This window comes from Carassius auratus, chromosome 36 (genome assembly GCF_003368295.1).
Source record: "Carassius auratus strain Wakin chromosome 36, ASM336829v1, whole genome shotgun sequence".
Taxonomy (NCBI): Eukaryota; Metazoa; Chordata; class Actinopteri; order Cypriniformes; family Cyprinidae; genus Carassius; species Carassius auratus.
This window is the reverse complement of record NC_039278.1, coordinates 513,546-539,652: the sequence shown is the minus strand read 5'-3', so window position 1 is coordinate 539,652 and position 26,107 is coordinate 513,546. Positions and strand designations below refer to the sequence as shown.

The 26,107-nt window shown below is 36.6% G+C and overlaps 1 protein-coding gene across 1 annotated transcript; it reads left to right on the top strand.

The window, feature by feature from the left end:
• The first annotated feature begins 1,454 nt into the window (after window positions 1-1,454).
• On the top strand, window positions 1,455-20,511 carry mmp19 (matrix metallopeptidase 19). The gene is made up of 9 exons (XM_026222069.1): window positions 1,455-1,681; window positions 2,427-2,518; window positions 2,806-2,936; window positions 4,769-4,978; window positions 5,217-5,462; window positions 5,553-5,681; window positions 5,833-5,997; window positions 8,867-8,994; window positions 20,195-20,511. The coding sequence occupies exons 1-9, from the start codon at window positions 1,583-1,585 to the stop codon at window positions 20,426-20,428; spliced, it is 1,434 nt and encodes a 477-aa protein (XP_026077854.1). The 5' UTR covers window positions 1,455-1,582; the 3' UTR covers window positions 20,429-20,511.
• The last annotated feature ends 5,596 nt before the right edge of the window (window positions 20,512-26,107 follow it).

Here is a 26,107-nt window from a genome sequence, read left to right as displayed (position 1 = left end):
ACAAATAAAAGCCAAAACATAAAATAATGTCCCAGGCCTGGTCCTCTCTCTCCTTCACGGTCGTCGCTCCAGTTTTATATCCTTCCATCTCCTACGTGGGACTCGATACTAGCGGTGGGGCTCAGGTGTAGCTCATCTCCAATCACCACACCTGGCCTCACTCCTCGTTCCCACGCCTCTCGGCCCCGCCCCACTCGCCACAATGATTTAACAAGTTTATAGAATTCTTCCTCTCCTATAGTAGAGAGTGAGTGGAACTGTTCCTCGGGGCGTCTATAGTGAACTAAGTCTGATGTGATACTGTAGCTGACTGCTGAATGGTTGCAATTTTATCTCTAATAGTATCGATTTTAGAAGTAAAGTAGTTCATAAAGTCATTACTGCTGTGGTGTTGGGAAATGTCAACACTTGTTGAGGCATTATTTTTCGTTAATTTAGCCACTGCATTGAATAAATACCTGGGGTTATGCTTGTTTTCTTCTAAAAGAGAAGAAAAGTAATCAGATCTAGCAGTTATTAATGCTTTTCTGTAGGATATATTACTTTCCCGCCAAACAATACGAAATACCTCTAGTTTTGTTTTCCTCCAACTGCGCTCCATTTTTCGGGCTGCTCTGAATAATTTCAACACTATCAACATCAATTCCATGTGACTATTAAATCTAAAGTATGATTTTGACAATAAGTAGGTCCTGAAACGTGTTGTCTAACATCAATATAGTTCAGAATGTCTTCAAATGCTGATCCCAATGCATATATATATATGCATATATATAAATCTTAAGTTGTTAAACATTCCAGATAATTATAATATTTACTTTTAAGTTGTATTTTATAAAAGTGTATTTTGTCATTAATTATTTTTGTATTTTTATCATTTTGTATTGTCTTAAATTGACCAAGTTGTTAATATTTTTATTTTATTTTTTCTTAATAAAAGCTGTATATTTAATTTGTTTGGATGGATTGCCATTTAGTTTTCTATTAGATGTATATATGTAGGCATTCAATGGCAGTCTAGTTAAAGAATAGTCTATTCATGGGCTACGGTTAGGCTACACGTCTGTTAAATTTTCACTGACAGCCTAAATTCAGCCTTGTTTTAGCCTAGACCCATATTCACCGTCTATTAGACGTACGTAGTCGTTTAATAACTGACGACTAGTCTATTATTGGACTATGATTAGACATTAACAAATTTTCACTGACAGCCCGAATTTAGCCTTGTTTTAGCCTAGACGTCTGAGCTGTGTTTATATAATAGACGTCTTCTGGGAGCAAAATTGCTTTGCGTTACAATAATGCGCTTTCGACATTTGTCATTAAAATAACACCAAATGCATCAAACTAAGAGTTCTATAAAGAAGAGAAGAAAGCAGTGTCTACAAGTTGCGTGCGCGTGTGTTTATTTCTTGGATCAGCGCCTCTTTCTAGTGACATGTAGGAGGAAAGGCATCATCTCTTTTGACTCGCGCTCTGCGCTCGATTTAAAACCAAAAGACAACTGCGCTCTTTACTCACGTTCACTCATCTATTTATTCTTTAGACATCAAACCACTGGAGCTCTGTGCAGACTGGGATTATGGCTCAATGGATGCAATATACAATATTTCTGACTGCTGTTTTGCGTGTGTGGTCATCTGCTGAGACGAGCAGAAGACGAGAGTTTACAGAGGCACAGGTAACGTGATTTACTGTAAACGTAGGCTACTTTTTATGTTACTTTATAGGTTTGTGACATGAAATAATTAAAAGTATCAATAAACTAACCTGAGAGTTTTACTGTTACATGAATCCCGATCCATCAAACAGCCAGAAGTAAAAATAATAGGCTCAAGAATACCAAACCCAAGAATTCTGAATTAATTTTAAGATTATGGGAAGTTAAAAGAATATCGAGACAGCCATAATAATGTTATGTTAGTTTGACCAGCGCCCTCTTGGAGCAAAAATCAAAAAGTTTTTGTTCTATGAATTTATTAGTCCTTTTTAGTAATGCAATTGCAATGTTTCGTTGATTATGTATGGATTATATCACACTGGACAATATATGAAGAAATTTTATGATAGATTAATTTAACTTAATTCGTATATATACGAAAATATTTTGGAATGTGCTATAAACTATATAGACCTTTAAATCTTTTAAATCTGTTTAACTTGCTTAACCAACTACTATTACAAAAAATTAATACTGAAAGTTTAGTCTGAATGGCAGAATTCAGGAAGAAACGTAAAAGAAACAAATATTTATTTTACTGAAATTTTGACTCAAAACTTTTAGGTAGTTATCATAACACTGATATTGCATTTGCCATGTCATGTAATTTATTTATTTATTTTTACTTTTTAGAATTTTATTTTTAAAAACAGGATTATTGGGGTAATTTATCACACTGCCTGTATACCCACTTTACATTTAATAGATGTACCTGAGACAGTTTGGATATCTAGATACTCCACTGAACCCAGAAGCTCAAAGAGATTCCAGTGAGCGGGCTATGAAAGTGGCTCTCAGGTAAAACAGTCACAGTAAATGTAGTCTATAGATGTTTCTGTTTATTTCCTTTAATAACACATTGGCTTCTGCACATACTAAACATGTATCTTAATATGTTACAATTTTATCTTTGTAATAATTTTAAATAAATTTATAATTTCCCCCCATATTAATACATGGTAATGCTACAGTTTCTTAAATTAATTTATTTGTAACTTTCATTAATCATAATTCTTGAGGAAGGTCCATTGTAATCTCTGTTGTATCTGCTATTGTGAGCTTCTGAACTGTCATATTTGTAAAAGTCTCTTTCAAGGGGTGTCAGGGCTGCCAGTCACTGGAAATCTTGACCGAGCTACTCTTCTTAAAATGAGGCAGCCGCGATGTGGTGTTGAGGACCCCTTCAACCAAAAGTCTTTAAAATACAGGCGATTTGGTGGTGAGCGTCTACTTCCTGATTGTTTAATAATACAGTCAACCAAGTTTGGTAACATTTTCTCTGAAGTCTATTATCATGAAGATATTGTTCTTAATGTATTGCAAGTCATGTGAAATTACTTATAAAAAAGAAAAAAATGAATAATATGTAGTATTGTCATGGCAAACCAAGGAAAGAGTTGAGGATCTATTTGCAACAACAACAACAACAATTTTTTGAATTGTTGCAAAAAATACACTAAACGACAAACACAAACTGACACAGCTATAATCCACAATGTATAGACAAGGACCAACACAACTGAACTGAAAACACAGGTTTAAATACACAGGGAAGGTGAAGAAATAAACAAGGGACAGGTGAGTGTAAACAGTGAGTAACTATGGAAGAAACAGAAGAATTGAACACAGGAACAAAAACCAAAACAGAATAAGTGATGTTTTATAATCAAGTTTTGGTAGGAGCACGCGCAGATAATTAACACGGCCAATTCATCATCAGTTATCACATCCATCTATCCAATCAGTGCAAGAGAGAACCCCTATAAATAATCAAAGTAGTCCTACATTCGTGGTTCTAGTATTTCAGCATTCCTCCATCACCCCCACTCCTCACCTTCAGCCCGTTCCTAACCCAGCACAGGGAAGAACACTTGGGGGGAGCGCTTGGGTCCAGGCTAGACGCAGAGGTCGCACCCCTCTCCCCGGCAGGGGGAGTACCCTGTGCTCTGGAGTTAGTACAGAGCTCGGAGCCCTCTCCCCGGACAGCACGCCAAATATGATAATCCTTTACTCAGTTTATTATATGTAAGTGTGAACTTGTGAAAGTAACATAAATGAAGTCTAATTTTAAACAACACTGTGGTATCATGAATGGGCTATGTGACACATTTACTGTACTGGAATATCAACAAAACTGCCATTGATAGTTTAACACAACAGTATTTTGAAAATGATAGTGGATTTTCTCCTCACTGTGAGAAATTCTGCCTGTCTGGAAGCAGAGTAATACAAACTGTGAATAGTCCAAGTACTGATAATAAAAAAAGATATCAGCGCACCTGGAAGGCCTCTCAGCTAGTCAGATTTGAAGACCTGAACTAACTTTTGTATATAATATATTTTATACTGTAGGGAAATCATGGGTTGAACTTGTAACCCAAAGGTTGCGGATTCAATTCTCAATACCGGCAGGGATTGTAGGTGGGTAATGCATTCTATTCCACCCTCAATACCACAACTAAGGCAAGGCACTGAACCCCCAACTGCTCCCGGTGTGCTGCAGTAAATATGGATGCCCACTGTGTGTTCACGGTGTGTGTTCACTACTCACTGCCGAGTGTGTGCACTTGGATGGTTAAATGTAGAGCACAAATTCAGAGTATGGGACACTATACTTTTCACATACAATTCACATCACTTTCACTTATAAACAACAGTTAGTTCATTAATACATTATAAAATGTAGCTGTTATTACAATTATTTAATGAAAGGAATTATGTGTGCATTATAGTGCCTTAAGAATGCCCTTATGATTTATTATAAATACAAGTTTCATAGAAAGTCTCACTAAAATGTATTTAAAATACTGTGAAAAGCAGTTTAATTCAAATGCATTTTAAATTTGCTCACCTTGACTGTACATCCAGAATAATTATTTTCATTTTCTTTCAATTAGATATGACAAACTGGTATAAGATAATAACCTTAATTGTCAGTATGTGTGAGGTACACACATTGGACATAAACAATAACCAAGTAAATAAGTTTGCTCTTTATTTAGAGAAAACATCTGTTTGGATTTTTAATTTGTCTTTCTTATTTCATAGGATTTTGGAGAAAGAAAAACTTAACATATCGCATTTACAACTACACACCAGACATGGGGAAAACTGCAACACAGACAGCCATACGCTCAGCATTTAAATACTGGAGTGATGTCACCCCACTCATCTTTAAAGAGATTAACTATGGACCTGCTGATATTCAAATCTCATTTCACAAGAGAGTTGGGTGTCCTTCACCTTTTGATGGTCCTGGTAAGTACATCTTACCAAATTAATTATATAATTTATTATAATATTAAAAGTTAAACAATAAAAATTACATTTATTATATGCATTCATTTTACTCCTGTCATTTTACACGTTAATAAGATCTAATGTTATATGTTATGGTATCATTCTCGTAAACACAGTCCTGGCAAACTGTAAACTCATGGACACACCAGCTTTATGTACTTTTGCTTTACAATGCAGAACAATAATCTTTTCATAGGCCATGTTCTTGCACACGCTGAAGCCCCTCCATCAGGAATAGTTCACTTTGATGAAGATGAATTTTGGACTGAAGGGAAGTATTATGGTTCCAATCTGCGTATTGTTGCGGCTCATGAGATTGGGCATGCTCTAGGCTTGGGGCATTCTCAGTACAGCAGTGCTCTTATGGCAGCACACTACACTGGTTACCAAGCTGATTTTAAACTGCACATTGATGATATCAGAGGAATCCAAGCCATATATGGTAAAATACTCCAAACAAATAACTGAACATTTGCCATATATTTGAATATTTGCAAATAACTGCCTATGTTAATTACTCTTATGAATTCAGGTAAAAGGATCTTTACTACAACCACTGCTGATGATATCTATGCCGTGACGAATCCCACTGCCATAGCTCCATTCCCCAGGGGTGATATGCTAGATCCATGCACTGCTAAACTTGATGCTATAATGCTGGGTGAGAAAACCATGCAATATAACAGTGCACATGACATCAGTTCATTCAAATTAAACAAATGCAGTAGATTTGCTGGTTCAGTGACTAATAATATTATATAACGTGCTCTGGAAAATATTATAAAATGTTATTTATTTATTTTTTGTGTTAGGTCCCTCACGTAAGACGTATGCTTTTAGTGGGGATTATGTGTGGACAATTACAGATATGGGCCATAACTCTCCAGTAAAAATAAGTTTGCTATGGAAGGGGCTACCAGGAAACCTGAATGCAGCTGTATATTCCCCGAGAACCAACAAGACATACTTCTTTAAAGGTAGATTATTATTCTCTGCACATGTTTTTTTATGCTTTTTAAAATGTTTTATTGAAAACTGATGTAACTGCATTGTAGCCTATAATGAATATACAAGATAAGATGTATACTCATAAATTTTTACAACTTTAGAGAAAGCGTCGACTGAGGAATTCAACTAGGATGTAGCAGGGGGTGTGTCAAAATACTGATAGTTGATTCTAAGCTACTATGCAATCAGTATATTGATACTGATTATATTTTTGATGATGAAATAATATTACATTAAAAAGCATGTTTGACAGGTAGTAGAAGTCCATTTGTTGTAATCTATGATAAAGTTGAAAATGGCTATGTTTTGGTTAAAGCTGGTACTAAGTCAAACATCTAGGCCTAGGAACAAACTGGATCAGGCTGACTCTGGTAACTGAGACAATGAAACATAACAACAATAATGTAAGCATAGACTCCCTTCACTTTTCCCCTTCACAAGATATTGGAGATGCCCTTGGCAATGCCAGACCATCCTCTAAAAGGAACACTGGAGTAGGAGGGGCATTTTCTTCACCAGTCCCTTGTTAAGCAGGAGGAGTGAATGGCTTAAGTCATAAGACATGAAATGTAGAATTGATCATGTACTGCGGGGAAGACCTGACCTCCTGGATGGTATTGAGGGGTTTGTATTGATCTGGCGTGCAGCTCACTCTCACTTCTGTGACAGTATGTTCTCAAAGAAGCTGAAAATTTGTTGAATTGTGCGCTCTGTTTGTTCATTTGTGTGGGGATAAAAACCAGAGGAGAGCCTGATGGAAATCCGCAGGAGGGGGAAAAAGGAGCACAAGACTCAAGAAATAAACTGTGATTTGGCACATTGTCTTCTGGAAGGCCAGAGGTACTGAACAGATGATAGAACAGGGCCTCTGCCTTTTCCAGTGCCATGGGAAGCCTCCTGAGGTTAATCAAATGGCAGGCCATATTAATCTGGTCCACTGCCACCAGAATGCAGATGTTGTGGTTTAGATGGAGGAGAGTGGAATCATGAGGCCAATATCCCATTGGATGGGACTGTTGAAAATGGAGGATGGGAGAAAAAAATGAGGTGTAAACATTGGGAAGATTGGCAGCATGCAGTTGGAAGAGGGCATCAGTTGCTGTTTTTGGAACTATGTCTACATGTCACAGTGTAGTGAAATCAAGTGAAGAAGAATGCTCTCCATTCCTGGTGGCAATGTAGGAACTTGGTAGAGTGGAGTTACTCCAGATTGCATTGGTCATGATGACTTGTAGTGTAGCTGGGATCCCTCTAGTCAAGTCACCTTTATTTGTATAGTGCTTATTACAATACAGATTGTGCCAAAGCAGCTTCACAGTGATAAACAGGAAAAATAGCAGAATCAATTATGGAAACCCATGTATTGAGACAACAGTGTCATTGTTCAGATTAAGTTTGTTTAGTGTGTGTACAGTTAAAATCAATAACAGTGTTAATTTCATCACAACCATAGCTCAGTTTGGTTCTACAAAAGGCAGCAATGTCATTATTCAGCTGTAGTTACAGTAGCTTAGTGTTGATTCAGATGATTCAGTGTTGCAAGATGTGATTTAGCTGCATAGCAGTTCCACAGATGTCAATAGTTAAGTTTGACTCTATACGAGATATTGTTCCTATCCAGTAGTGTCAGTGTGGTCACATTGATAGATTTTCTAAAAGTTATGTGACTTTCAGACCCCAGCTAAGGAAACCAGAAGGCAACAGTGGCAAGGAACCCAAACTCCATTGTATAACAGAATGGAGAAAGAAACCTTGGGAGAAGCCAGGCTCAGTTGGGGGATTAGTTCTCCTCTGGCATAGGCAAACAAACATGATAATATGAGTTGTAGTCTGTTAAGCACATTCAAATATGTAGGTAGAGCTGTCACTTTAGCCAGCAGTCAATGAGTGGCTTATGTGAGCGTGATTTCACCAAGTACAACATGTTCCTGGATTAACATCCTTGTTAATCCTGGAACAACATTCCAATCTACCAGTCAAAGTCATAGAGATATAACCTTTCAAGAAATATCTGTTTTAGGCTTAAAATCAGAGTTAGGTAATTCTACTCTCGTTAATCAGATATCATTTTCACTGATGTTTAGGAATAAATTATTGGTAGGCTTAGGTTTATCAGTGGCCTTAAGCAAAATTAACATCCTTCTGGATAAAACGGTCCCAGCTGGACTTGGCATAGTTGGCCATATGGAGTTTGGCTTGGGTTGGCCAAGGGCTTGTTTTTGAGGTCTTCACTGACCGTGAAGGGCTGTGTTAAGGTTGTTTCTGGGTGGAGGTCCACCATATGGTCTGGATACTGATATGGACCCGATCTAAAGTGAAAAAAGTGAAAGTGACATACAGCCAAGTATGGTGACCCATACGCAGAATGTGTGCTCTGCTATTTAACCCATTCAAAGTGCACACACACACACACACTGTGAACACACACCCGGAGCAGTGGGCAGCCCATTATGCTGCAGCACAGCTGGGGGTCGGTGCCTTGCTCAAGGGCACCTCAGTCATGATATTGCCAGCCCAAGACTCGAACCCACAACCTTAGGGTTAGGTGTTAAACTCTCTAACCAGTAGGACATGACTTCCCCAGTATCTTGCTGTCTATGGTATCCTATGGTATGGTATAAGGATGAAGCTGAGAGTAATATAAGTGAAGGTGCCATTCTTCGTACAATGTAACAAGTACACCGGATGTTATGGGAGGTTAGGTTTTATGCATTGGATATTGAGCATATGTCGTAATTTAGAGATACTTTTAAGAAGGAAAAATGCAGATGTACAAATTTACTTAACTAAAGTCTAAAAAAACATTTTCTCTTCTACCCACCTGCTCCTTTTTCTTAGGTGAAAAAGTCTGGAGGTTCACAAATAACCGCCTTGACTATAGATACCCCAAACCACTAAAAAGAATCCCTGCCAACATTGACGCTGCATTGTATTATGAGAAGAACAAGAACATTTTCTTCTTTAAGGTATAGTGAGATTTTAACGTTATTATACACAACCTATGCTTAAGAGAAATAAAATAAAGAAAATAAATCATGATAAATTCATAAGCCCTCATGTCTGTACAAAGTTCTGTCTATATAAACAAACATTCCTGTTGATACATATTTATCATTTTCTAGTTAAGTGGTTCTTAGCTCCAATTGTGGGGACCCACAGCACTACACAACTTTTGCCTCTCTTATGTACACATCTTATTAAAATAATCAGATTCTTACCAAAGAGCTGCATGAATCAAACGTATACTGTGTCAGAAAATGTGTACTACTTCACTACTCCTTATACTGTGTACTCCACTAATCCCTATGTTGAAGTAAATTAAGTGAGCAAATGTGTTAAAGAGCTGGAGCTGTATTACCATTCAGATATATGCATTCAGATATAAAAATGTGCCCACAGCATCCCCTTAGATGACGGTTAATAAAATGACTAAATTACCTACAGATGATTGCCAAATATTTTTAAATCATGTACAAAATTAAAACTTGTTCTGGCACAAAAGGAAATTCAGTGAATTTTGACTGATTTAATGCCTAAAAAGAAACTTCCTAATAGATTTTCATCTATTTTGTAAAAAAAATAAAAAAAATAAAAACACAATTGTAATAATATGTTTAGGATGTTTTTAATCAAGTAATGATTTGTAAAAAAAAATACAATAATAAATAAATAAATAAAAACCCTGCACCTCTCATTCGAACTCACTCTATCTCACAATCTCTCTTTCTAGCTCATAAATCTGATCCACATAACAGGTGCATCTCAAAAGTCCTGTTACCCTACCACTTTGCACATTTTGAATGTCTCTTATCTGACACAATAAACCCCATTCACACTGTAACGAAGCAACATGATCCCATTCACTTTCACTAGAGAGCTGTTGACTTCCAGTGACACAAGCAACAGTGACTGTTGGCAACAGAATGTAGTCATGTCATTAGTAATATCTTATACGTTCTGTCAGATTGATGATTTATGAACTGATTTATGAACTGATTTATGATCTGATTTATGTACTGATTTATGACCCCTGTCATCGTTGATTGACAGGTTGTCATATGTCAAATGTGTACCTGGTCAGATTTATGAGCTGATTTATGGCTATCTGACCCTGACTGACATGATGGTGGTGTGTGTAAATCAAAAGATCAAACAGATGTTAGATTTGACTTTTGATGTATTTATGGCTGGATTTATGATGGTTTTATCTCTAACCTGTTCCTTGGGGGGTTTTAATGGCATTGTTCCTTTCTGACCAGTTGCTCACTTCCAGTCTGGAGGGGTTTGGGTTCTTCCCTGATTGTGAAAAAAATGGCTGAGCAAAGGGTGTGTATTGTCACCTTTACAGGATCAATGTTTTTTTTTGTTTTTTTTATCTATATGGTATATGTTAATACCTAGACACCAACAGTGTGGCTACTGGCCTGTCTACATCCACCTTCCAGCTACTTCCAGCTTCCATGTTTGTGTTTTAGGTCGACACCTTTGCTGAATTGGTGTCTAGACACCAGAGCCCAAAGCTTCTCCCCTATCTGTTCCCTACAGTGATGTAGTCGGTGTCCGATATAAAGTTTTAATATGCTTGTTAACGGAAATGTGGTTTGTCTGGCGTTGTAATATATCCAAACACATGTCCTTCTCAAACACTAAATGGTTAAATTCTGCGTGATATATAGGCTAAATGTTGATAACTAAGCAATCACTGTTTTGATTGTTTGCAACAAAACTTGAATGCTCTGGCAATACAAATGTACAAAACATTTTCCATGCCTATAAAGCAACTGAAAACTGAAACATAGAATTAAAGAATGCACCAAGACTATTACCCATCACACTTTCTATATGCTTCTAAAAAAGGTGTAATGTTTGGGTATGTTCGTTCTACCTCATCTGTATGTGTGTATGCTAACACCTCTGTAGGATCAGTTCAACCACCAACTATCCACCAAGTCTACCCTTATGAAAATTAACCATGGTTTTACTACAAATAAAACCAAAAAACCATGGTTACTATAGTTAAACCATGGTAACCACAAATTAACCATGGTTTTGCTAAATTAACCATAGTTTAACCATGGTATTTGTAGTAAATCTGTGGTTATACAAATGGTAGTCAACACGCCAAAAAACCATGGGTTACTACAGTTTTACTATAATAAAACCATGGTTATTTTTCGTAAGCACCTATCCATTTACTTCTGACAGTCAAGGTGGTTGTGGGGTCTAACTGACAGTGGATAAGAATATCTTCTATGTGCTTGTGTTAATGGCTTTACAACATTCATCATAGATGTGCACAGTATCATTCTTTAGACAATTAATCAACACTGTGGCTGATTCTTTCGGATCACACACAAAAATGGATATACTAAATTTTAAATATAGGCAGAATCATATATGTTGTTTACTTTTTGTTGTTATTTAAGAAATATTTTCATTTTAATCCAATCCATAGATAGTATATGTGGAGGATGTTTCTACTATTATCATAATTTCCTTTTGACCCTGATAAACTGGTAATTTATTTTCTATGCAAGTGACTCAATATGCTGTACAGTTTTCATACTATGTGTATAAATAGCTGTGCTAAAACATTTGTGAGTATTTTTGCATGTCAATAGATTTTCACCAGGGATATGGCACATCTAAGAATCACAATTTTTAGTGTAACATTGTGTCTGTTCACAAAGTGCAATCACAGGTATTATCAAATTGCCTGAGTTTTGAGAATGCAGCGGACATGGAGGACTATAATGTAATAAGAGTTCAACATTGAGAGCATAGGCCGTAGTTTAGATATATTTTTGAGGTTTGAAAAATGCAGTTTTACAAATGTTAGAAATGTTGCTTTTTTAAGGAAAGATTGCTATCAAATAGCATGCACAATTTTTAGGTCCTATAATTAACATCTCTGGGTTTTTTTTAGACTTTAGCAGTAAGAAATTACTCGTCATCCAGGTTTTTATATCGACTATGGATTCCGTTAGTTTTTCAAATTGGAATGTTTTGCCGGACCACAAAGAAATATAGAGCTGAATATCATCGGCATAACAGTGAAAGCTAACACCGTGTTTCCTGATGATATCTCCCAAGGGTAACGTAAAGCGTGAAGAGTAATGGCCCTAGTACTGAGCCTTGAAGTACTCCATACTGCACTTGTGATTGATTTGATACATCTTCATTCACTGCTACGAACTGATGGCGGTCATCTAAGTATGATTTAAACCATGCTAATGCACTTCCATTAATGCCAACAAAGTTTTCTAGTCTATGCAAAAGAATGTTGTGATCAATAGTGTCGAACGGAGACAACTATTATATATAGAAACATAGAACCACGATCAGATGATAAGAGCAGGTAATTTGTAACTCTAAGGAGAGCAGTCTCAGAACTAGGATAGATACTATGATAGTGTCACGATCACTAGCTGGAGTGCCCATGAGCTTCAGTAGAAGGCACTCCACTCATGACTCAGGACTCATTCTGAACTCCATTTGCCATCCTGCCTCATTCCTGGTACTTACTGCACACACACACACACACACACACACACACACACACACACACACACACACACACACGCACACACACACGCACACACACACACACACACACACCTGCATCTGATTTCACACCTGAATATGATTACACACCTGCAGCTAATACACATACATCCATATAAGCAGCACACTCACTCCACCACTTGGCGAAGTCTTGTTTAGCCCGTCTGACATTTCCGAGCATTTTTCCTAGTGTTTGTTCTTCCCATGTACCATCTTGGATTGTTTAAACCGACTCTGATTCTCTGCTGCCTGCCCTGATCTCTGCTTGTTACCATTAATGATTCTGGATATCACTAACATACCTGACACCATTCCTGATTTCTGCCTGTATGACCATTCTCTTAATAAAATTCTGCACATGGATCCGAACGCCTCCACTCTTGTAAAGATAATAGATACATTTCACCCATAACCTTTCGTGAATTCAAGAGACCAAATCACTAAGAAAGAGATGCAAGCAAGAAAATAAATGTTTATGATGCATATAGAATTCACAAAATCTGTTTCATTAACAGTTTTGTAAAATATATTTTTATCACTCCACTAGATTTAGTCATTTTGTTCAGATCAAGTTCATGCTAATCCTCGCATGGGTTAGAGAGTATGATGAGCACATACCTATTAATTCAAGAAAAAATATTAAACATTTGTCGGAACTTTTTATTATTTTCACAAACTTCCATTTCAAATAATTTTCCCTGAGCTTTTTATCCACCAAATCTTTTTCAACACAACATCATTAAACATTAAAGAATTTTATCAATTACTATCGCCAGCTAGACTTAATTTTTGTGTTGATGCTTCATGTGATCGCACTTTGTGGACAAACACAAAGTTGCACTAAAATAAATATCTCAAAGAGAAAAACTGTAACTTAATTTCCTAATTTTCATATATTCCTATTATGATGACAGCTCACAAATAGATGTCTTCACTTAAAAACATACACAGTCCAACACACAAATTGCAAACGGCTATCTGAAATATTGATAATATGACTTAATGATGTAAGAAAAGAAGAAACAAAATAGAGTAATGAACAAAACATTGTGATTCTTAGATGTGCCATATCCCTGGCGAAAATCTGTTGGCATGCAAAAATACTCACAAATGTTTTAGCACAGCTATTTATACACACGCAGTAGTATGAGAACTGTATATTGTGTCACTTTCATAGAAAATTAATTACCAGTTTATCAGGGTCAAAAGGATATTATGATAATAGAAACATCCTTAATTTTGTACTTTCTTTTCATGTTGAAAATCACAGATTCTAGTGTGTTTAATCTTTTAGCAAGTCATTAAAAATGACATGATATCTACAAAATAGTAAATAATTAAAGTGCACAAGTTTTGTGTTCTAGGTTAGAAATTTTACACCAAGTCTTAAAGGCCAGGTAAATAATTTGAAAAAGAGGTCTGTCAAATGAGAAAAGTTCAAATATATATATATATATATATATATATATATATATATATATATATATATATATAGATTAAAAGATTTATGAAGTAAAAAATAAATGAATATGTGTTTGTCAAAAAGCACTTGGGTGCATTGATTTTCTAAAGAAACAATACTGGTCATGAGACTATTTAATGAAAATTAAAGACAACAGACAGCATGCCTTGCTTTAGTAATGTGTTTAACCTTTTTAAACATGTTTTAAAATTGTGATTGTAATTATTTTACTGAGACGTTTTAAGTAAAAATGTATATTTGTTATTTTACAGTACACATATTATCTATGGTTTGAATTAAAGTGAAAACATTTCCTAAAAAACAACAAAAAGTAAACACAACATATATGATTCTGCCTATACTTAAAATTTAGTATACTCATTTTTGTGTGTGATCCAAAAGAATCAGCCACAGTGTTGCTAAAGCATGATACTGTGCAGATCTATATGAGATTAATGTTGTAAAGCCATTAAGTCAAGTACATAGAGGAGAATCTTATCCACTGTCAGTTAGACCCCACAACCACATTCACTGTTAGAAGTAAATGGATAGGTGAAGTAGAGTTGGTGGATAGTTGGTGGTTTGAATAATTTTTCACCTTAACACTCCTTCTCATAAATTTACCTAATCAAGCCAAATTGAACCATTTAATGTTGAGATAGACACATGTTCGGATGTCTTCAACCAAAGGTGTCGACCTAAAACACAAACATGGAAGCTAGGCACCCAGACAACCTTGTTATTATTTATATATATATATATATATATATATATATATATATATATATATATATATATCCGGGGAATTTCCCCCGAACCCATCCACCCCACCCCACCCCGGCATTTACTGTCCCCCCCAGGTTCAAAATCACTCCTACGCTTCTGGAACATTGCCATTAAAAACCCCCATGGAACAGGTAAGAGATAAAACCATCATAAATCCAGCCATAAATACATCAAAAGTCAATACTATGATATTGATTACTTGATTGTGGTCCACCTGTGTTAATTAGGCTAAGTGTCTGACGCGCTCCTCCTGAATCTTGTTACTATAACATAATTTGATCTTTTGATTTACACACACCACCGTCATGTCAGTCAGGATGACTAAAGGGTCATATACCCATAAATCAGCTCATAAATCTGACCAGGTATGCATTTGATATATGAAAACCTGTCAATCAACGATGACGGGTCATAAATTAGGTCATAAGTCACGTCACAAATCATCAATCTGACAGAATGTATAGGATATTAATACTCATGTCATGGGATGCGATTCACATGACAAAGTTTATGCAACTGAGACCCAATTTTTGAGAGGAACAACCAATAGGAGTGAAGACTATGTCAGTGATGCTAAAATGTCAATGTCTCAAGTTCAAGAAAGATTTAACTGATTTATGCGATTTTACTGTAACCACATACATCAGTATACCTGTACAGTATAACTGATGGCAGTCTTAGTGAGTTTGATTTATACATTGATAGTTTGTGTTTTTAATTATATGATGCAGTGAACAGTTTAGTACTACTGCAGTTCATATTACAGTCTCACATTCATAGTTTTGATTATTAAGAACAAGAAAATTATTTATTTGTCAAATTTGAATGTTATTTAGTAGTTTTTGGCAGCACAAGTGAGTTTAATTTGTTGATTGATTTGATTATCTGGTTAATGCTTTAGTCCACTGAGCACTGCTTTAGTTTATATAACAAAAATATTCAACAGTAAATGTTACCTTTAATTTTATGTCAGATTAAAGGGATCCTAAAAGAACACAGCTGTGGGTGGTCTACTGTTGCAAACTATCTGGGTATTTGAATCCAACAAGGGAAGTCAAAGTTTGACGGTAACCAGATGCATGCTTGCACTGCGACAGGCAGTTCAGATAAGGGAGAATGATAGCCAAGTTACCAACACATTGATATTGTCCCCATCTCTGCATCAGGACAGGAGGAGGAAGGTTAGTAGTCTTCCCATCCGAATCTGCACCAGCAGCAAGTCAGCCCACTGCAAGAGAATCCCAACAAAACATTAAGTAGGAAACCTTTAAGATAACCACTAGCCAAGCACACACAGAAGCCTGTGGAACCAGATAATAACACATCTCAAAAACCTGAGACAAGCAGAAAGAATCATACAGCAGAGGAAGAATGCAAGTGCTAGCCTCATCCAGTATCACTTTAAGTGTGCTCTGGGATTGCTGGAGGAAAAAATATCAGGGACAATGCAGGCAACTGAGCTGGAGTTGGAGAATTTCTTCAAAGAACTATATAGCTGCATCAGTACCTGGCCAAAATGGCATACCCTACAGGGTTTTCAAGAACTTCCTAGGCCCCTGAAGCTGTTAAGGAAGCTAAAATACATTTGCTGGAAAACCCAATCCATCCCACCTATATGAAACATTGCTTCATTGCCAAAGGAAAAAGACTCCTGCAGCATCGGCCAATTCAGATGCATCATAAATGTTGATCTTCTTCTCTGTGGTGGCAAAACGCCTCACTGCCTATGTCTTAGTTAACAACTACACTGATAGCAGTTGTCAAAAGGCAGGCATGCCTGGGTTTTCTTGCTTTGTGGAACTCTCTGCCATAATCTGGAAACAAATACAAACAGTCAAACACAACAAATCAGACCTCCACATAATTGGCTTGATCTTGCGAATGCTTACAATACTGTTCCCTACCGTCTAATTAACTTCTTCCACATACCATCAAGTATCCATAATTCAGTAGTAAACTACTTCAACAAGTTCTATGTTTGCTACACAAGGGATACCTTGTGGGCATTAGCTACAAAAAGGCATAGCGATGAATTTTATACAAGCAGGAGTGGGTAAGGTACTTGTATAAGCTAAGAGACTCACCTCACCCCACTGTTCAAAACTCCAAGGTTCAAGTCTGCTCTGGACAATAGTGGAATAGGTAGTACGTAGATCAGGCCATCAACCAGCGAAAACCTCAAGAGGACGTTGGTTAGCAGCAGACAGGCAGGGCCGGCCTTGGATGGGGATCGGCTCGCAAGCTGTGCTCCAAAGCCACAAACAAGGTGAAACTTGTTGATTTCAAAATTCTTTAAGATGAAGGAGGAGACCTACAAGATCAAAGCAGCAAGTCATGAGTTCCAGGGCTGTCGGACAACCTGGGCGGCAGTCGTAGACAGGACCATCACTTGGGCAAACATGTGGAGAATTCCTTAAGCAAGTTTGAGCTTCACTATCCGGGCCCCTTTTCAACACCCTTCCCAGTCCTCGGAACCGACATTTGTGGTATGTTTTGGACGAGTACTGCCAAATTTGTAACTCCAATAACCCAAGCTTGCAGCACATATAGTAAATATAAATCTAGTGGTTCTTTTAAAAGTTAACTGTACCAAGCAGTGGAAAAGTGCCAATATTATCTGCCTGCAAAGCAGCATTGTCTCAAGGCCACTGCAGATGGCACTAAGACCAGCTCCTGTGCAAGCTGGCCAAAATCTTGGAGGTACGCAGGTTGGAGGGAAAAAAAGGGCTAGCCTGGCAACACAACAACAGCTTATCCCGTTTGCTAGGCAAGGAGGTATGGTCCATAGTAGCAAAACAAGATCATGGTTACTCCTCTGACTCAGAGTTAAGTGGAAAATGAGCATTTACCTTGAATGCCAGCTGAAATCACCATAACCTCACTTCGGCCAGACATTTGTGCTCTGGTCCATTTCTACTATGTTCGTCATCTTGGCAGAACTGACCAACTGCTTGGGAATAAGAAATGGAGGCTGCCTTTGAAAGGTATATGAAAGGTATGCAGACCTATCACCTGCATGCTCACAAGCTGGGTAGATTGCTTTAACATTTCCGGTAGACGTTGGGTGCAGGGGCTTAACTGGAGCATCCATCCTGTTTCATGAAATCCCTTGTCCAAATGGACGAAGACCCTTAAACATCTGACAGAAGAGGCAAAACGGAAGCCTTTGGCTCTAGCTCCAGATGAAAGACAAGATGTGAGCAAAAATTGATCTTATGGCCTTTCTGCAGGGGACAGTAGAGAAACATCCCTGCCACTGCTCCACCACCTCAAGATGTTTCAGTATTAAGAGTAAATAAAAACTACACACCTGCGCATTTATGGCTATAGACTGATGCATATTATGTATGAGCATGACATAACCGTTTTCACAAATTAGCATTTCTGTAGATTACATTGAGATGATAATGTAATGGTTTTCAAAATCTTGAACTTTGAAACCAGTTTTCGAAAGTTTTAAGGCCCCCAAAACAATGTAAATTAACAGCCAAAATGCATAAAATCTTTTTCACGATGTGTAGTTGAAAATTATGTTGTTAATCTCTGCTAGTTCATAGACATCTATCATAATGAACTGGTGATCTGAATCAGGTGTGCTAGGTAATAGAGACACACAAAATATGCAGAGCAGTGGGATACCAGAACCAGAATTGAGAACCACTGGAGTATTGTAAATAGTTCTTTGGGGAGTGTACATAAGATGTTCGCTCTAAATCCTTAATCAGATTTTGATCACCTACAAAATGCATAACATTTGATGCACAGTAATGTAAAAACTTTGTGGTGTCTGGTTTGTGAAGCGTTAGATTATAGGTAGGTTATATATAGCATTAGATTTAGAACTACTCCCATTGCTCAAAGGGTTGCAGCACTGCACTGTAGCCGAATGTAGTCATGTCTACACATGATGCAATAATTTCCTTATTGCAATGTGATTTATGCAGTCTCACAAAAACTTTCATTGTAACTAACACAGTGAAAACACAATGTAAATGAGAGACTCTTTGTCAGTTTTATTATATATAATAGAGATTTCATGAAAATGCAGAAATCAAATCACTGATAGTCTCTCACTGATCTTGAATTGACTTGTATGATTATAAAGAGAACACTCTTAATGTATGAGCTTGGTTTCTTTATGTAAAATCATCACAATATAGATAACAGATGCTACTAAAAGTGTGAAGTTGATGGTTCAATCACTGGTTTCGATTCACTAATGCATAAATAGCAAACCAAACCACAAAACCAAATTTGCAACAAACATCTGTATGAGCCCTTACATATTACAAAGATCATAGGTAATGATGGTCAGTTTTTTATGACTACATTATGATACATTATGATTACATTCTCAAGGTTAGTTTATAAAGTATTGCACCAAAAAGGTTTTTATTTGCCTAACAGCAGTTTTGTGATTGATGGAAAAACATGAGTTGTTGAGAACATATCTCCTTAGTTGCATGACAGATAAAGGGCATGTCTATGAGAATTGTGATGTCAATATTCCTTTTTTTATTTTTTACTTTTTTTTTCTATTTTTAAAACTTGCTGTATGTTTTTATTTTAGAGAAACCTCTTATATGCATAAATATAAAGAACAATTTGATTCTCCATTTCATGACTGCTTTAAACTGAAGTGAATTTATTGACAGATACAGTCATTATATAATTTAAATTTAATAAAAAAATTAAATCATTTCTTGCTGCTAAGCGGAACAATGCAAAGCTGTCACTAAACAGAAATATTACACAAAACAGAGTCCTTTTATTATTAATTTATCACAGATCAGGCTTTAGAATGAACATTAACAAGTTGGTCTAGCACATATTTCAGTAAAAGTGTGTCCATTTGGAGCTAGCATCCATTTGTGACTGGTGTTCTTAACAACAACAAAAAATAATAATAATAATAACTATTATTAATAATAATAACTTGATCAGGCACTTAACATTTTTCACTCTCCATGAATCCTTCATAATAATAAGAACTGTATAACATACTTAGCAGGTATCTAAATTCATTTTTATTCCAAGCGATCCTGTTTTAGTATTATTTCTTTTCTTTTCTTCTTATCTCCTCACTAACATGTGCTAGTGGGCAGGCCAAAGGGATGATGATGAAGAAGTGGGTTTTGTGCTGGAAGTCTTGTTCTCATCGTAAAGACAAGGAAGTCCAAAATGAGTCTCGATGGTTTCATTAAAAGCTGTTTTGGATTAACAAGGAAGTGTTTATCTCAAACCTACAGTGTATTTTTATAGTTCAATAACCCTGATATGTCAAAAGATCAAGGAACATTTTATTTACTATTTAATGACAACTTTGAATAACTTTTTTTTTAATTTTTTATCAGGGCTCAGGCTATTGGCAGTGGGATGAAATGGTTTATAATGACCTCAGCATTTATCCCAAACCCATTTCCCGTCTGTTTATTGGCATCCCATCATATCCTGATGCAGCTTTGACATGGACCAATGGGAAGATGTATTTCTTCAAAGGTGACAAGTACTGGCGCTTAAATGAGCAATTAATTGTTGATTCTGGATACCCACTCAGCAAACGTGTCCGTTGGATGAGGTGCAACTAATTTGCAACAATGTTTCCCTTTAAACTCAGTGAACATTTTACGCTACATTATGTATTCTCTGTAACATGCCAGGCTAAATTCAATCCCGGTACCACTAAAATACAAATCATTGTTTTAGGTATGTATGTGTGTGTATATATATATATACAGTGCCCTCCATAAGTATTTGAACAGTAAAGACAAAATTGCTGTGGGGTCAAGACATTTGCATATATGATTAAAAGATGAATATGTGACAAAACTGCAGAATGTCACATTTTATCATTAGGTCTTTCGACATCTTTTATTATTTCACATAAGTATTGGAACAGTTGAATTTAAGGAAGATGTAAAAGATTTAAAGCTAATATTTAGTTGCAGATTCCTTGCATGCAATTAGAGCAGTGAGTCTGCAACCCATAGACATCACTAGACTCTTGGTCTTATGCTTTGAAATGCTTTTCCCCAGCCTTTAATGCAGCCAATTCCAACTGTTGCTTGTTTTGGGGAGTTTCTGTCTTTAGTCTCCTCTTCAGCTGGTGAAATTAATGTTCAATCAGATTTAAATCTGGAGATTGATTCAGACAATCTAAGACTTTTTCTTTGCCCTGATAATGTCCTTGACTGAACTGGCAGGTTTTTTTTTATCATTGTCCTGATCCAATATGAAGTGCTTTCTAATGAGTTTGGTGGCATTTTCTTGAATAATGTTAGCCAAAATTATTTTGTACCCTTTCAAATTTATACTGCTACTGCCATCATACATTAAGTCATCATTAAAATGAAGAAGTCCTGTTCTAGAGACAGCCATGCATGCCCATGCCATGACACCACCTCCACCAAGCTTTACAGATGAAGTTGCATGCTTAGGATCATTTGCAGTCATTATACTGTATAGCTGTAGTTTCATTTTCATTCAGTAAGAACTGTAGCTGCTGAATTTTGGACTAGCTGAGTTTATTTACTAAGCGTGCAGAACAACCACCCAATAAAGCATTACAACAATCTAACCTTGAGGTCATGAACGCATGAATAAATGTTTCTGCATTTGACATTAAGAGCATAGATCATAATTTAAATATGTTTTTGAGATGGAAAAATTCAGTTTTACAAATGCTAGAAATGTGTCTTTCGAAGGAAAGACCAAGTAGCACACCTAGGTTCCTAACTGATGACGCAGAATTGACAGAGCAGCCATCAAGTCATAGAGATTGTTCTAGGTTTTTACATGCAGAGTTTTTAGATCCTATAATTAATGCCTTTGTTTTTTCATAATTTAGCAGTAAGAAATTACTCCTGGTCCAGGTTTTTATATTGACTATGCATTGTGTTCGTTTTTCAAATTGGTATGCTTCTCCAGGCGGCAAAGGGTCAAGTCAAGTCACCTTTAATTATATAGCGCTATAAACAAAAAAGATTGTTTCAAAGCAACTGAACAACATTAATTAGGACAGTGTCAATAACGCAAAATTACAGTTAAGGGCAGTTCATCAATGAATTCAGTGATGTCATCATCTCAGTTCAGTTTAAATAGTATCTGTGCAATCATTTGCAATCATTTGCAATCAAGTCAATGATATCGCTGTAGATGAAGTGACCCCAACTAAGCAAGCCAGAGGCGACAGCGTCAAGGAACCTAAACTCCATCGGTGACAGAATGGAGAAAAAACCTGGGAGAAGGCAGGCTCAGTCGTGAGCCAGTTCTCCTCTGACCAGATGAAACCAGCAGTTCAGTTCCAGCCTGCAGCAAAGTCAAATTGTGTAGAGGACTCTACTGGTTTCTGTGGTCTTGTCCCGGTGGCTAATAGTGCAAGCTAAGACTGTGCTTCCTGATGATATCTCCCAAAAAACAGTAAAGTAACAGCCCTAGTACTGAGCCTTGAGGTACTCCATGCTGTTTTTAGATAAGTATGATTTGAACCATAATAATGCACTTCCATCAATGCCACCCAAGTTATCTAGTCTATTCAAGAGGATGTTGTGGTCAATAGTGTCGAACGCAGCACTGGATACAACCACGATCTGATGATAAGAACAGGTCATTTGTAACTCTAAGGAGAGCAGTCTCAGTACTATGATACGGTCTAAATCCTGACTGGAAATCTTCAAAGATACCATTTTTCTCTAAGAAGGAATGTAATTGTGAGGAGACTACCTTTTCTAGTATCTTGGACAGAGAAGAAAGATTCAACATGTAATTATCTAGTTCTTTCTTGTCTAGTTGTTTTGTTTTTGTTTTTTGATGAGAGGCTTAATAACAGCCAGTTTAAAGTTTTTGGGGACATATCCTAATGAAAATGATAAACTAATAATAGTCAGAAGAGGACCTGTGACTTCTGGAAGCACCTCTTTTAGGAGCTTAGATGTAATAGGGTCTTAACATACATGTTGTTGGTTTAGACGATATAACAAGTTTATACAATTATTCCTTTCCTAAAGTAGAGAATGAGTAACATTTCTATTGTAAAACAGTTGTCTAATACAGTACTACTAACATCATTCCATGAACTCCAGTTGCATTGTGACAGTGACAGTAAGACCCACATGCTTTGATTTGACTGGCCATCTCAATCATTTTAATATTGGACCACTGAGGCAGACCAGCCTAGAGCCCTGCCTCAAATTTAAGCCCTAGCCAGAGACACTTTTCAGCTCTCTGTTCCAGCTATTAAAATAGTTAATTTTGTATGTAATGGAAAAGTGATTATTATTATATTTTTTATTAAGTTAATTTTGAAAAACGTTTGGAGCATATTTTGTTCATTACACATACATTTTTGTTTTCTAAAGTAACGACCAAGTGGCCTTGTGACCCAGTGAACCTCGTTTTGTCTCCACCAGCATGGCATTTTCTTTCATCAATTATTGATGGATGTCTTAAATATAAAAATAAGGAGAAGCCTACAACATGCCCGAGGCCTGGCCGTGTCTGAACTATGAAGTAAAAATTTGCCCAAAGGATGGGCCGAGACGCCAAAAGTCTGGGTGAAATTCAGGGCTCTAGACCAGCCAAAACGTTTAACTTTTAAAACTTTTTGTCATCCTAACAATAAATAGCTTTACTGATTGTTATAAAATAGTCATAGCTGATAGAAAGTATAAGACTCTGTGTGTCTTATTCTTTCTATCAGCTATAAATATTTTAGTCTTTCAAAGGAGAAAATGAGGGAAAAAGCAGTCATAAACGACATACAATGCATGACAGGAGCGAGGAACTCTAAAGGCTCGAGGACCTGTGCAGTCGTACACATGGCACAGCCTTTGTGACCCTAGGCTAGGGTACTTTCCCACCAAGCAATACGAAATACCTTGTTTTTTTTTCCTCCAGCTGCGCTCCATTTTCTGGGCTGTTCTCTTTAGGGTGCGAGTGTGCTCATTATGCACACACACACACACACATATATATATATATAATCTTCCCTAATCATAAAGGAGCAACCGTATCTAAAATGCTAGAAAAGAGAGAGTCCATAGTTTCTGTTAGATCTTCAGATCTTCAAGTTGTTCTGAGTTTTTGAATGTGCTAAGGATTTGAGATAAATCAGGAAGATTACTTACAAAGCAGTCTTTTGTGGTAGTGGTGATGGCTCTACCATACTTATAACAAGGAGTATAATTTACAGTTTTAGCTATATGAAGTTTACACAAGACTATATAATTATCTTTGAGATCATCATTAGGCTGCACCATACTTCAAAAGAATTATACCTGAAGACTGAAAAATCATTCAGGAATGAGGAACAATTGTGTTCAAGGTGTTTCCTTGTCCTCCAATTCCCCAGATTTGATTGAGCATTTAAGGGATGTGCTGGACCAACAAATCCAAATTCATAGAGGGCCCACCTCCCAACTTGCTGGGTCTGCTGCTAATGTCTTTGTGCCAGAGACCACAAGACACATTTAGAGTTCTTGTGAAGTTTGTGGCTTGACGCATCAGAGCTGTTTTGGCACCACAAGGGGGGACCTATATGAAATTTAGCAGGTAGCTTTTATGTTTTGTCTGATCAGTGTATTTGTTGGACTTGTGTACTCTATGAATTGCATTATAATTCCATTGTATATATTATTTATATAATAAAAAGCTTCATAAAAACTGCAGGAAATAATTTATTACAAAGTCATCAATTCAAACTCACTGTAGTTATTAAGCACTATTCAGATAAAATATTTCAGTTGTATATTAGTAGTCCTGTGTACTTACATGCCTTCTACACGTGTCCTGAGTCAGACCACAGCTGACATCTTATAGACAAATATTTCAGTGGTTCCTTGAGCCCTATGATATCCCTGTGTTTGTGAAATTTTTATAATAAAATGCTGATTGACTCTGGTTTATTTGTGTTTTATGAAAATTACATAAAAAAGTATGCTTTATTATCTGAAATACACATGAAACATTCCTTTCTCTAATTACTTTGTATGAATCTTTGATGCACACACAGCTGTGTCGGCTGTTTCTTCACACCCAGTTGTCAACGTCTAAAGCAGACTGTGCTCACAGGGAAAAAAAGCCATGGATACTTCAAGAGCCTAGATGTTCTGTCTGAACTGTTCACACATCAGATACTAGACCCCCAATTTGCTTTGGTACTTTCACAAAACAGGTTCCCATTCTAAAATATATGAACACACTTTTAACATTATTACACTTGTCACAGTAATTTTATCAAAATCTTATTCTTTCTGATCTCATGTTTTCATTTCAGTTGAACATACTTTGTTTCCACATAATCATTGTTTCCCGGTGGGCCAGTTTGTTTTTGGGCCACGAGGGCTGGTGTTATCATGTCACTGGGTTGAACTATATTGTCCTTAGACTGCCTGCACTCACAGAAGCACCACTCTTTTCATTATTTCTTGCAGCCAATATTATTTTCATATTATTTTCAGACCATAATCAGTAACAAATTATCAATAACTAATCATTCTTTTTGCACAAATCATTGTTTTATATGTGAATGTAGGCATTGGAGGAAGGCTTTAAAACCAAGCGGAATTCTCTGCCGGCTGCTACTCGCTACTCGTGCTAACTGCACCTTTCACCGTCAACTTTTTTATTTACAAAATCAGTTTGGGCGACTGCAAACACCTTGATTGATCATGAGCCCAACATCCAGCATGGCAGGAAAACATTTAATCTACTTTAGGGAAGATGTCTTTTATTCTAAGTTTATGCTGTTAAAGAGAGGGGGGAAATGCATTACAAAATAAAATAAATAAATAAAAACAACTTATAGCGTAGGCTATTCTTAAGCTTGGACCTCATTACTGAAGTACAAATCAAAGCATCAGCAGCGGCCCACACTCTCTATGCTTTCCATGATTGAAAAATATGAATTTTCATTAATTCAGAGGCTGTAGTTGCAATTATATTTTAGTTCAAAATTTTAAGTGCCATTGGTTAAAAAAATGCAGTTGTTATGCTTTCAAATTTCATGCCAGCTGTAATTTCACAGTATTTTTTTTACCTCCTACCATTACACGTGTGAAGTCACAGTTTGTATGATGGTACAATTACTTAGGCTGATGAAATTTTCTGTATTACATTAAAAGTCTTCATAGAATAACTGTATATAATGGGAGGGGGGGGGGGGGGTCAGATCGCACATCCCCAGGTCCTTCCACATCCCACTCCCCCCCACTAACATACGTTGGCCTTATTGTATAGTTGCATCTTATATTTTATATATGATCTAGATT

Bases quoted from the DNA above. Each gene is read 5' to 3' on its own strand.
- mmp19 (XM_026222069.1), top strand. From the start codon at position 1,583: ATGGCTCAATGGATGCAATATACAATATTTCTGACTGCTGTTTTGCGT. The intron at 5,463-5,552 runs GTAAAATACTCC...TTATGAATTCAG, and splicing joins AGGAATCCAAGCCATATATG to GTAAAAGGATCTTTACTACA. The intron at 8,995-20,194 runs GTATAGTGAGAT...ATTTTTTATCAG, and splicing joins AGAACATTTTCTTCTTTAAG to GGCTCAGGCTATTGGCAGTG.